The sequence below is a fragment of the Primulina huaijiensis genome, chromosome 9 (assembly GCF_012295235.1).
Source record: "Primulina huaijiensis isolate GDHJ02 chromosome 9, ASM1229523v2, whole genome shotgun sequence".
In the NCBI taxonomy this organism is placed as follows: Eukaryota; Viridiplantae; Streptophyta; class Magnoliopsida; order Lamiales; family Gesneriaceae; genus Primulina; species Primulina huaijiensis.
This window is the reverse complement of record NC_133314.1, coordinates 23156669-23168588: the sequence shown is the minus strand read 5'-3', so window position 1 is coordinate 23168588 and position 11920 is coordinate 23156669. Positions and strand designations below refer to the sequence as shown.

At 35.4% G+C, this 11920-nt stretch overlaps 3 protein-coding genes across 3 annotated transcripts; 2 read left to right on the top strand and 1 right to left on the bottom strand.

The window, feature by feature from the left end:
- Positions 1-2802: 2802 nt before the first annotated feature.
- Positions 2803-5262, top strand: LOC140985222 (uncharacterized). Its single transcript, XM_073453004.1, has 4 exons — positions 2803-3228; positions 3614-4090; positions 4327-4417; positions 4494-5262. Exons 1-4 carry the CDS (start codon positions 3168-3170, stop codon positions 4681-4683), a joined length of 819 nt encoding a protein of 272 aa, XP_073309105.1. The 5' UTR covers positions 2803-3167; the 3' UTR covers positions 4684-5262.
- Positions 5118-7071, bottom strand: LOC140985223 (cold-regulated 413 inner membrane protein 1, chloroplastic-like). Its single transcript, XM_073453005.1, has 6 exons — positions 6875-7071; positions 6654-6755; positions 6170-6265; positions 5970-6034; positions 5534-5606; positions 5118-5450 (listed from the first exon to the last, which is right to left on the bottom strand). The coding sequence occupies exons 1-6, from the start codon at positions 7033-7035 to the stop codon at positions 5285-5287; spliced, it is 663 nt and encodes a 220-aa protein (XP_073309106.1). The 5' UTR covers positions 7036-7071; the 3' UTR covers positions 5118-5284.
- Positions 7072-8070: 999 nt separating this feature from the next.
- Positions 8071-11908, top strand: LOC140984018 (SH3 domain-containing protein 3-like). The gene is made up of 10 exons (XM_073451164.1): positions 8071-8316; positions 8447-8569; positions 9073-9142; positions 9286-9431; positions 10047-10148; positions 10264-10461; positions 10540-10602; positions 10679-10768; positions 10860-10934; positions 11498-11908. The coding sequence occupies exons 1-10, from the start codon at positions 8257-8259 to the stop codon at positions 11615-11617; spliced, it is 1047 nt and encodes a 348-aa protein (XP_073307265.1). The 5' UTR covers positions 8071-8256; the 3' UTR covers positions 11618-11908.
- The last annotated feature ends 12 nt before the right edge of the window (positions 11909-11920 follow it).

Below are 11920 nucleotides of genomic sequence, written 5' to 3'. Positions count from 1 at the left end.
CTCGCACGGGTTACAAAATGTTTCAGGCCAATGATGTCACGGCGAGTGCATGAGTTGAGCAGTTAAACAGAACATAAAATAGAATCAGACCAATAAATAAGTGAATCAGATTGAAAAAGAATTTTAACGTTGCTAGCAGATACTAGCTCATTCGGAAAAAGCCCACCTCAAGAGCTTTACCGTATATTTATCCTCGATGTAGCTAACAGAGGTCCAGGAATTTTCAATATCCTGATGTCAGCTTTTGATTTCTTCTTGGTTCCTATTAGAGTGCTCAAAAAACCATAACTAATAAAACAGTGCCGTCACAGTCAATAAACTCATCGTGGATCATCTATTTAAAAAATTCCATTTCCTCGTTCTTCCCTAACTGTTATACGCTGTTAACTTGTAACTGCATGAGTAAATGATTATGTAAGACGCTATGATAACCGAATGGGAGATTAAAAAACAAAAGAAGAAGTTATGTTCAATGCCCCCCAGATTATGTCAAAATGAGTTAAAAGTAAAATCCCTTTATCAAATCCCTCATTTGAAGGATAGCCTAGTCTTACTAAGCTCAAGAATCATATTTTATTTACTTGCAACAGTGTTAAATGTCAATTGCATATAAACTGAAATTCACGGCACCGCCATTATAAATAAAATGGAGAAAATCGGCACACAAAAAGATCGTAAACGGCTAAAATGACGCAGGGGGACGTGTTTGATCAGTTCTCGTCAAATGTGAAAGATTTAGAGATTAATGGAAATTACCAGAGCCACGTAAAAAGATAGAAGTAATCGGCTTCGCTTAAAATTTCAGCCTCGAAACCACATCCGCCGTAAATGTAATTTTCTTTTCGTGTGCTTCCAAAACAATCTGTTGCATTCCCTCATAAAAAGAAAACAATATGTAGCTTGGATCGTGCGCAAATTCTATGTTGCAACAAATGGAGACAGAACGATCATCTAGGAGAGTTTACGACAAGATGACACGTTTGATTCTGGGGGAAAAAAGAACAAAAAAAAAAAAAAGAAAACAATCTGAACTTGGGTCGTTATTTTATAATTAATTTAAAAAATTAAATAAATTGTAAAAATATAGTAAACGGCGGTGGTTTGAGAATTACCTCAAAATGTTAATGCTGTAAAAAATTACAGCATTCATTGCAATTACAGTGTCCCACATTGGGCCCACAGCGTCCACGCTGCAAATTGCAATACAGGTCCCCCATCGTCTCCCGTCGTGTCCGATTAGTTGTACCTCGGAAAATGCATGTGTAATTATTTAGACACGTGAATTAATGCAAAAACAAGTATTTTAATTGTTGTATACACGTGACTGATTTTATCTCTATATATTTCTTTCATAATCATATCATCAATTCATTCACACAGCAACATATTACAAACATCCGCGCAAGTTTCTTTTTTGAAGATTTACAAAGCTCACATTTAAGTAAGATAATTATTAATATTATATATATTTTTTGTTATTATATTTAATAAATTATTTATTATATTTATTTCTAAGTATTAATGTTTTTAATACTTATTTATTATTTATATTATTTTTCACAAGATGACTGCCTTTTCCTGATCCAATCGATCTCAATATTCTGTATTTGCAAGCAACACATACCTCATCAGTAATTTTTTTGCATGTTGATAATATTGTACGAGTGAAGCATTCAGATAATCTTATCTGAATGTTATATCTTAGGAATAATATTCACAATCGTGTGTTGACGTATTTAACTCATGAGTTTATTATATGGTGTTTTATAGTGCGGCTTTCGTGTTTTTAATAATCACCTTATTACTGATCTAGTTGAATGGTGACAGCATGAGACACATACATTTCGCTTCAGACGTGGTAATGCGACAATCACATTACAAGAACGGTCAATTATTTAGATATTATTTACTGCACGTAGAAGAGTGGTGGCCAAAGAAATTCGTCGTAGAGGAAGAAGATTGATGTTCATCTATAGTCCTCAAGCCCACGCACGCCTTTTCAATCAACCAAATAAGTTCTTTTCTTGTTTTTATACATTCCGTATTCTTGCATTTAGTTTGTGTTTCATTGATTTTGTGTCATGCATGTGTGTTATCTAGTTAACAAGGGACAATGCAAAACTTTAATATAAGTACAGGGAAGGGATAATTCTTCTCCTTTATTAATTTGTTGTCATGCGTGAAAAAAAAAAACTTATCAAAAATATGTAAACTAGTTGGTGGTGATGAAATTGATAATTGTTGGTCAAAGATGAATATGAATTAATGACATACATACTCACAGATTTTGGTCAATTCATTAGTTTAAAACACCCCTGTTGTTAAAACATGAAATTTTGTGTGAGTGTTGAATATTTATAAACATGTATAGTAAAGTGTGTGAATAATAGTAAAAATTCGCATGACGAATTAAATCAATCAAGGAGTATTTGATAACTCCTTGATATAATAATTAGGTGCAAATATTCGAGATCAAGAATTCCAGTAGCGAAAAGACAGGTGAAACCTTTGTAGACCATATATAGGATGTGTAAATAGAATAAAATCTCTCTTGTTTGTTCTTTTCACCTTTTGCATGAGTTAGTACCATGATACAGTGGAAAGACGGTCAGAAAAGGAAAGGAAAAGGAAAAAAAAAAAAAAAAGAAAAGAGCATACCAAAACCACCATGCTAGGTTAGTATTTTGTCACGAACAAATTAATTATTTATATTTCAAATATATGACTCATATTTCCTACTTCGAAAGAGTCTCATGTTTCGTGTCTATGTGAATTAAATTATTTTTGAGTTTATGTTAATAATTTGTGACACCAATCTATTTATGTGGAACAAGAGATCGAAAACGACACTCTGAAGATCCAAGTTGAAAATAAGACAACCTTGGGTCTTTTACTTTCCCGTACCTTTTATACCTATTTGAGCACCTCTTCTTGCTTGCAGTATCCAACAAAACAATGCCTCCTTCCTCAAGTTTTCTTATATTCCCCAACACAGACCTCCTCTTTCATTCTCTTCGGTGCAAGAAAGCTATGATTCTTAGCACTTTATATATAAACTGAATATAGCAAATGGAGATAGCTTCTTCATTGAGACACGGGTCCTCATTCCCTTGTTTTGACAAAAACCCAAATTTATCCAGCCGTTACCCCAGGTAAACAAGGCAATAATGGATACCAGAGTGCTCTGTCGTGCAACGTTCTTTCTGGTCTGCATGTTCTCAATCTCAGGTGAGTTTGCACTTTCTTGAGCTTTGTTCTGGTCCAAATATGTGATGATACCTATTTTCTATAACCATATCATTATTCTAATCATCGATAACCGTATCAAAAGAAAAGCAACTGTGTCATAATTAGTATATCTATATCATTTTATGTCTCAGACCTCATTATGGTCTAAGAATTTTCTATGGATCCTTGCCTTTTGCATGGTTTAATCACTTGGCGTACAGGTATTCTGTTTAAATATCCATACAGGCCGAGACAATGATTAAAAGAAGTTAAACAAACTTTCAAAGATTGATTATTTTCTCAAAATCAAATAAAATACCCACGGAATTCAATTATAGACAACTTTATTTTCCTTCAAACTAAAGATTACATTTTCCACCTTCAGATACAAATATATCAGGAAAACCACCATCAAAAGCCATCAAAGAAAGTAAAAAACTTGACTATCAAGAAATTGACACGGTGTTGTCACCTTCCACGGTGAGCACCCAGAGAGAGACAGCTCCAGGGTACGTTCCCATTGTCAATCCTACAACACCAGGTACATCTCCTATCGTGAATCCAATCGGCCCATCTCCACCAACCAACTCAGGACCAATTACGACAACACCTACATCATCAAGCGGAGTTTGGTGCATCGCCAATCCCACTGCTTCACAGACTGCTTTACAGGTAGCTTTGGACTATGCATGTGGCTATGGAGGAGCAGATTGTTCAGCGATTCAACCAGGTGCACTTTGCTATGATCCCAATACGCTGCGTGACCATGCTTCTTATGCTTTTAACGACTACTATCAGAAGAATCCAATTTCCACGAGCTGTGCTTTTGGAGGAACGGCACAGCTGTCTTACACCGACCCAAGTAAGATTTTGAACTCTATTAATTATACGCTAACAGTTAAAGATTCAGTCCTCGATAATAATAGTTAGCATATTCTCAAAAACTTAATATGTCGGAGAGAAGTGCAATTGCAATGTCAAATAATCAATTTGAGACAACTCTTCTCCTCAGAGTTGTGATATATTCCTCATGACGTCTATCCAAATTGCTGCAACTATTGAGTACAACATTTAAAGTTCCAATCATATATTGATCAGGTCACGGGAGCTGTCATTATGTGTTATCCACCAGCACCACCACAACACCCACAACAACACCGGCAATTCCAATGCCGCCGCCGCCGCCCAGGTAAAGTTACGGAGTTTAAAATTTTGGACAGATATTTTCCAGACTGAGATGAAAATTTCGGAAACTTCCATTGCAGCATAACTACGCCTATCAATCCTTACACGCCGGGAGTGGGAAATGGCTTTGGTTCAGAACCAACGGGCTATGATGATGGTACCGAACCAACAGGCACCCCAAGTTCAGCAGAGACCATATCATACAGCCTACTGCTACATGTCATCATGACCTGTCTCGTATTGACAGTTTCTGTTGCCAATTGTCTCTAGACGAGGATCAAATTTGGTTATGACCTCCCAAAGGAGATAGCAGTTAACTTGGCTGTTTCCAAGCTTCACCGAATTTTGAGGCAGAGAGATATGGCATGATATAAATTTCGATGTCTTAACCATACAGCGATCATTGGAAGTTATTAGATCGAGTAGAGAGCAAGGGAGAAATATGAAAAATAGAATATTCTAGTTAATTAATAATAGCTAATCGAGGAGCACTTTTAGACAAGAATGCCTGGTTTGGGGCAATTATAGTGAACAGATGTGTAAAATACTCAGGAATAATTAGTAATCAAATGATTATAATATTAAATTTCTCACCAGTATAACTGCGCCGAGTCCATGATACTGTGATTCACAATCTCACCTCCATCGAGTTTAAGCTTCAAAATTTTTTGCAAGTTCAGAGTATTCACCAAAAGATAATGAGATAGATGAAGCAACAAGTATATTTCCCATTAAATGAAAGTTCTATAAAATCGGACCTAAAATAGAATACATTTTTTAATCCTAAACACGCACAAATGTTTCATTAAAAATATAACATGTACAAAAGTCTGATATTGAGCTGTTAAGTGTAGCTTCTCTAACTCAAAAGTTAGATCAAAAGCAAGCATGAAACAACAACAATACAGATGATAGCTAATGTGGCAAAGATTGAACCTTGATCAAAGGCTCTTGCCAAGCTGCCAGTTCTAGAGAAATGCTGGTAAGCCAGATAAGCCGCTATTATCAATGTAAGAATGATACCTTCCTGTGTTCCCCTGCCATTAACATTGTTGTGAGACTCAATCAGCTCAAATGGCATAAAGATCAAAGGTTGATTAGTTATAATTTGTTTACTAACCTCAACCGACTCATAACTTGATTGGGGGCCAAGATCACCAAGAGTAATGCTATGAAAGGCAACTCCAGTTCTCCTGTAAATCAGTAAGAAACCATTTTCTTTCATGCAAGATTTATTATATGGTCTGAATATTGTACAAGTAACTGCAGAGTAGCAGAGCATCCAACAAACACCACCTTCACCAAACAGTCTTGTAATTTTATAGCAGACCATAAATTTTTTATTTATTTATTTATTTATTATTATTATTATTATTTTTTTGGTGGGGGGGGGGGGTGTTGAAATAGATGATTTAAAAACGTGAATATATCTATTACTCTGAAGAGCTTTAATTTAGAATAGTAGCAGTCGAATTTATTTGTTTGATCAACAATAAATTCAGTGACTTCCCAATTAATGCTTGTTAACTATATCCAGGAAAGGGGAAAAGGCCTACCAGGAATGAAGAAGAAAAGGCGAACAAGAAGTGCCAAGAATGCAGTCCAAATGCCATATTCACCTCTGCAAACCAGTTTTGAATATACCACCAAAGAAAAGTAACTTATCAAGCAGTAAATTCATTATGATCTCGTTATATCCACAATTAAAATAACCGTCTCTATTATCAAAACTAGAACCATTATTAAAAATGCTTACTTTATCCATGAGACGATGCTTGCAGGTGCTTGTAGGGCAAATAAAGGAGCAAGAAAGGATCTATGAATACTTGTGTCCCTTGCTAACATTAGAACCCTGGAAAAAGAAAGACAATAACTTTTTGTAGCAAAATCTCGAAATAGCACCTGAAAAATGGAACGCTTTACTGCACATTTACTAGAAGAATTTCAAATCAGATCCAGGAAGAATCTCGATTAAGATTTAGTTTGAAAAATAAAAAAAAAGAAACGAAAAATTGAAACCCGTTTAAGCTGGAAACAACCACTCAATCGAATCATCAACCTATCAATCATGAAAGTAGTAGTTTCCAAAGCCATAACTCATCCATTTAACACCTTAGATTAACTCTCAACAGGTCCCTAACTTTTCATTTCACGTTTAATGTATCCTCTGGGCATCAATAAAACAGATATCAGCTTCGAGGTAACAGTACTGCAATAAACAATCAAAATAGCAAACATACGCGGTGGAAATAGTGGAGACCCACTGCAGATTCCGAGGTGTTAACGGCCCCGAATGACAAACAGCACCAAACCCACATACTTTCTTATTCATCACAAACTCTCTGCATTACACAATTAAACTTGGAATAAAATAAAGAATCAAGAAAGCCATCAGAAAAATCAACAGAATGAGCTTTGTTTCTCTAGGAACCCCTTGATTATAAGACTATTAAACAATTACCGGAGCGGGTTGTAACTGAGGGAGCTAAATTTGTGCCCCTGTACTTGAATAGAGTTACGACAAACAATTCTGGTTTGACGCAAGGGGTATATTTTCTGGGAAAAAACTCGTTGCTTGTTGCACGGAGAGGGAGACGGAATACAGAGTGTGAGTGACAGCATTTTATCACGCTTTTGTAATAATCTCCGGTTCGCTTGNTATTTATATTTATGTATAAGGAAAATGAAAATGGTGGTCTTTTACAGTATTTAGTTTGCTTTTTCCTTTGTTTAAAAGAATTCTGCAATCTCTCCAGAGAAAAATAATACTAATAATTTATAGTTATAGAAAAAGTTACAGATGGAGGTGATGCATATGTCCCAAAATGCGAAAGGTGTCAGTATAAGGAACACCGCTCTCACACGGAAACATCGATTGATTGGCCCCTCCCCTTCGTCTCAATCCCACGTCTAATTTCATTTCATTAATGATCCGATATATCAATCAATCAAAGCTTCTCAAAATGGCCAACAAATAATAAAAAGAGACTTGTTTTCTGGTGAGCATATAACTGAGTCATCTACTGGGAAATGGCGTGTGTTTTGGGGATAGGAGATGGGCTTTTAAAGAAACTATCGAGAATGAGTTTTAGCTGCAGAGGAATAAACATTTTCAGACTTCGAGAATAATTTTTTTCCCTAATAATCACTTATAAATGATCTTACTAATACTATAATTCAACTCAGACAAACTAAAAAAATTCTCGAGTCGTAAAGTCTTGTAATAAGATCTTTGAGATCATGTTTGATATTACATACCCGAGTCCAGATTCATAGAATAAATTGCCATTGTTTGTCAACTTATATTGTATTGAAGGTATTAGTTACAGAACTGTAAATATTATTAATATAGACATCTAATTTCTTAGAGAAGCTCTAAGTTGCACCGGGCCGGGTGGTTGATTTGTGATGAAACCTGACCTTTGATTTCAAATGTTTCATCCGTCATTTGATTAGTAGTCGAGATAGCTATCCCACCAGTGACTGTCAAAGATTTAGCAATTCATGTAAAATAAAATTTGTAATTACTTTGAAAATGGGCTGGGCCTTTTGTTTCCTAAGGCTAAATATAAAATATCAAATGATCAATTTTACTCAATAAAAATATATAGATAAATTTGAATATATATAAAATCAATCAATCATCAGCTAATAAAATCCAAATATTTGTGATTATTTTACTGAAATTGCTACAGAATAACTTTCGACGAATTGAAGAGAGAACTCTTTGGCGTCGAAGTGAGATCTGACAAATGACAAGAGGCTTTGATTTGGATCAGAATTAGGTTTGTTGCTTCAAGAATTCGAGAAATTTTAAACGCGCAGCACAAAAAGAGAGCGGGGATGGACGCTTTAAGGAAGCAAGCAAGCAAACTCAGAGATCAAGTCGCAAAACAGCAACAGGTGCTTGCTNTTTTTTTTTTTTTTTTTTTTTTTTTTTTTTCAATATGTGGTTAGATTTTATTTTATGGAAGTAATGATAATCAGTCATGAACTGCACAGTATATATTTTGATTTTTTGTTGGGATTGTAGGCTGTGATAAAGCAATTTGGTGGGAGCGGCTATGAGAGCTCGGAAATTATGGTTATCGATGAGATTGAGTTGCAAATGCATCATCAGCTGGAGAAGCTTTACAGGTCTACTCGAGGTGGAAGGGTAATTGACTTCATTTTTTTTTTTTTTTTTCATCTCTATGCTATTTGTTTTGTTTTACCAGTATATGATTCCCTCTTCCACGCCCTTATTATTTTCTATAGATTATATGCTGGGAAATCTTACAAATAAAAATCTTGGGATATCGTGTGTGATAATGTGGTTCTCTATGGAAACTTTTGTATTAGGTTTCAATTTTTAATGTAAAATGAGGTGAGAAACTAAGTTTAATTATAAGTTCCGAGCAAATACTTATTATCTCTAATCATTTGTAAGTTTCTTCAAACTATGATATGCCCAAGTAATGGAGAAGACGTGCATTCTCATACTGATTTGATATGTCTGGAGTGTGGATGTGTTGCCAATTTTCTGCACTCTGCAGTGGATTTACTTTGGAAAATTTTCAAAGTTTGACAAAGGCACACCTAAATTTGTTTGTTATTAACCTTTCCTGTTATTCCTAAAGTGAACTGTGAAATGCTTCATTTTTAAAAAAAAAAAATCAGGATTTTCAGAAAGATATTGTCAAAGCAGCTGAAGCATTCACGGCGATAGGGTATAAGCATATAGAAGCTGGTGAGTTTGTACGAAACCTTTTAATCATGAAAAGAAGTGTATCGGTATATGACTTATCCAAGCCAACCATGCACTATACTTGGATTAACGCTATTTCACATGCACTATACTTGGATTAACGCTATTTCACTTATGTTAGTCAGGAACCAAGTTTTCTGAAGATTGTTCCAGGTATGGAATTGAGAATTCTAATGACGAGATTCTAGCCAAGACTGCATCCATTTATGGGGACGCTCGTAAACATGTGGAAAAGGAGCAAGAAGACTTGAATAATTTGTTGTTTACTCAGGTTAGTTTGAGAGATTAGACTTCATCTATGACATGTGATAATCTATCAGTCTCGGTGGTTGAGTGCAAGTACTTTGTATGTTACCTGATGGCAATTTGTTATGTTATTTTTTTCTGATGTTTTGGCCATTCATCGTATCCATTTGGGGAGCAATTTCAAATTTTTTTTTTTCCATTTTGAATTGCTGTTTCAAGAAAGGTTGACTGTAACGGAGCGGTAGAGGGTTGGGATCATGGTCGTGGTGGGGATATGTCTATGTTTCTATTTAGTGTTACAAATTTCAGTAATCGGGGACAGAGGCTAGTGTTGTAGAATGCAACAAAATTTAGCAGACAACTTTAAGGAGATTGAATTCTATTTTGAGCAATTTGGCATGATACTGCAATGCGAGTTACTAGTTTTACTCTAAGATGATATTGTTGTTTTAATTATTATGTATGTTAAGATCTGGAATGTTATATTACCAACTAAGGTACTGAATTGGTGATAAAATATTTTTTGGGGCACAAATTATCTTTACCCCTTTAATCATACTGGATTTTAAATGAGCACCAATTGAATCAGAGCGCTATCAAGGTTTGCATTGAGAATCATATGTGGTATCTCTTTTCTTAGGTCTTAGAACCATTAAGAGCTATGATAACCGGTTCTCCTCTGGAAGATGCTCGTCACCTTGCTCAACGATACAGTAGAATGAGACAAGAAGCGGAAGCGCAGGTAATCAGAAGCTGTTTGCGTTTTGTTTATTAAATGTCAGCCGACTTCTTTGAAAACCGTCAATCATAAGGTGGTTATGGTTCATATTTCATTTTACGAAAGCAACCGAATGCAGGCTGCTGAAGTTTCTAGAAGACAAGCACGCGTGAGGGAATCTCCTATTCCTGAAAGTGTGACCAAGCTGCATACAGCAGAATCTAAAATGCGGGAACATAAAGCAAACATGGCTATACTTGGTAAAGAAGCAGCAACAGCATTGGCTGCTGTAGAATCACAGCAGCAGAGGCTTACATTTCAGAGATTTGTTGCAATGGTATTATCTCGAAAGTAGAATCTTTTGTATCAGATTCTTGAACAAGATCATACATTTAAGTGAGTTTTTCTTTTGTAGGTTGAAGGTGAAAGGACTTATCATGAAAGAGTTGCTACAATACTTGGTAATATTGAAGCCGAGGTCTGTATTTTCCTCCTTCTATTCTCTAGATTATGTATTATGTTACTGCTGATGTGATTTTATCTGTTTTTTATAGATGGTCTCAGAGAAACAAAGAAAGGAGGCTGCTCCACCTGTTGCTCCTCTCACTCGCACTTCAGAGAAAACTAAGTATTTTTTGGCTGAGGCATGTAAAAATTTGATTTATAGATGGAATGGAGATCTTATAACACACTGAAGTTTATCTAATTGGCATGTCCTTGCTCTTGTTTTTGCAGGCAATACATGCTTTTGATGCCGCATCAGAGAAGGAACTGAGCTTGGAAATTGGGGATTATGTTGTTGTTAGAAAGGTTTTTACCTTCTGTTTTAACATTTTCTGGTGTTTATATGTCTATGGGTGCCAGTGGACATACATATATGCTAGATATGATGAAACATGAGCTAATTGGTGTTTTTTTTACTATATGTAGTTCCTTCACGATGAAAACTAGAGAGTTTTTGAATACATGAAATTCCCATTTTTCTGAAATAGTTCAAAGTGATGTCTGTTGAGCTTTTGTCCAATCTCCCTTGTAAACTTACTACATTCACTATCTTGCTCAACACTTAGCATGTTCCACAAAATCATCTTGACCGTTATTTCCAAGAATATAAAAAACATTGCTGCTGATGAAATTGTACGCCAGTAACCAGTCATTTGCATTTTTAATACAAAGCCTTCACATCAGCGACAGATACTTGCGTTACTTGACTATGAATTTCTAATGAAACTTCAGCTTGAAACCTAATTCCCTGATCGGTCCATTAATGTTCTTGCCAATTATATGGAATTTAAGCTGGGCTTTATTGTTGATAAAGGTACTTTATGTTATATTTGCCCTCTTATTATATTTTATTTACCTCGTATTCTCAGGTGACCCCTTCTGGATGGTCAGAAGGAGAATGTCAGGGTCAAGCGGGATGGTTCCCAACTTCATATGTGGAGAAACGCCAGAGAATTCCCACAAATTATACCACGTCTGAAGTTTATTAAAGAATGGCTTCTTGCTCGTTACCATCAGTTAAAATTTGCTTTCGTACGGATATCCCTGATCCCTCTGTTATAGTCTCTGCAAATATGTTTTATCTGGGCGGGTTGATGTGGTTTTGAAATTGCCAAAATGATTATTTGGTCGTATCTAAAGGGGATGTTTATTCTTATATTACTTGGCTTATGGTACTTAAAGAGTGTTTATGATAGCATTGCGTGCTAGCTGTCTGAGTGCTGCGCATATATTTTAGCTCTTTTTCTTATTGATATATAGTCGTAAAATCATTACTCGCATCCTTGTTTGTA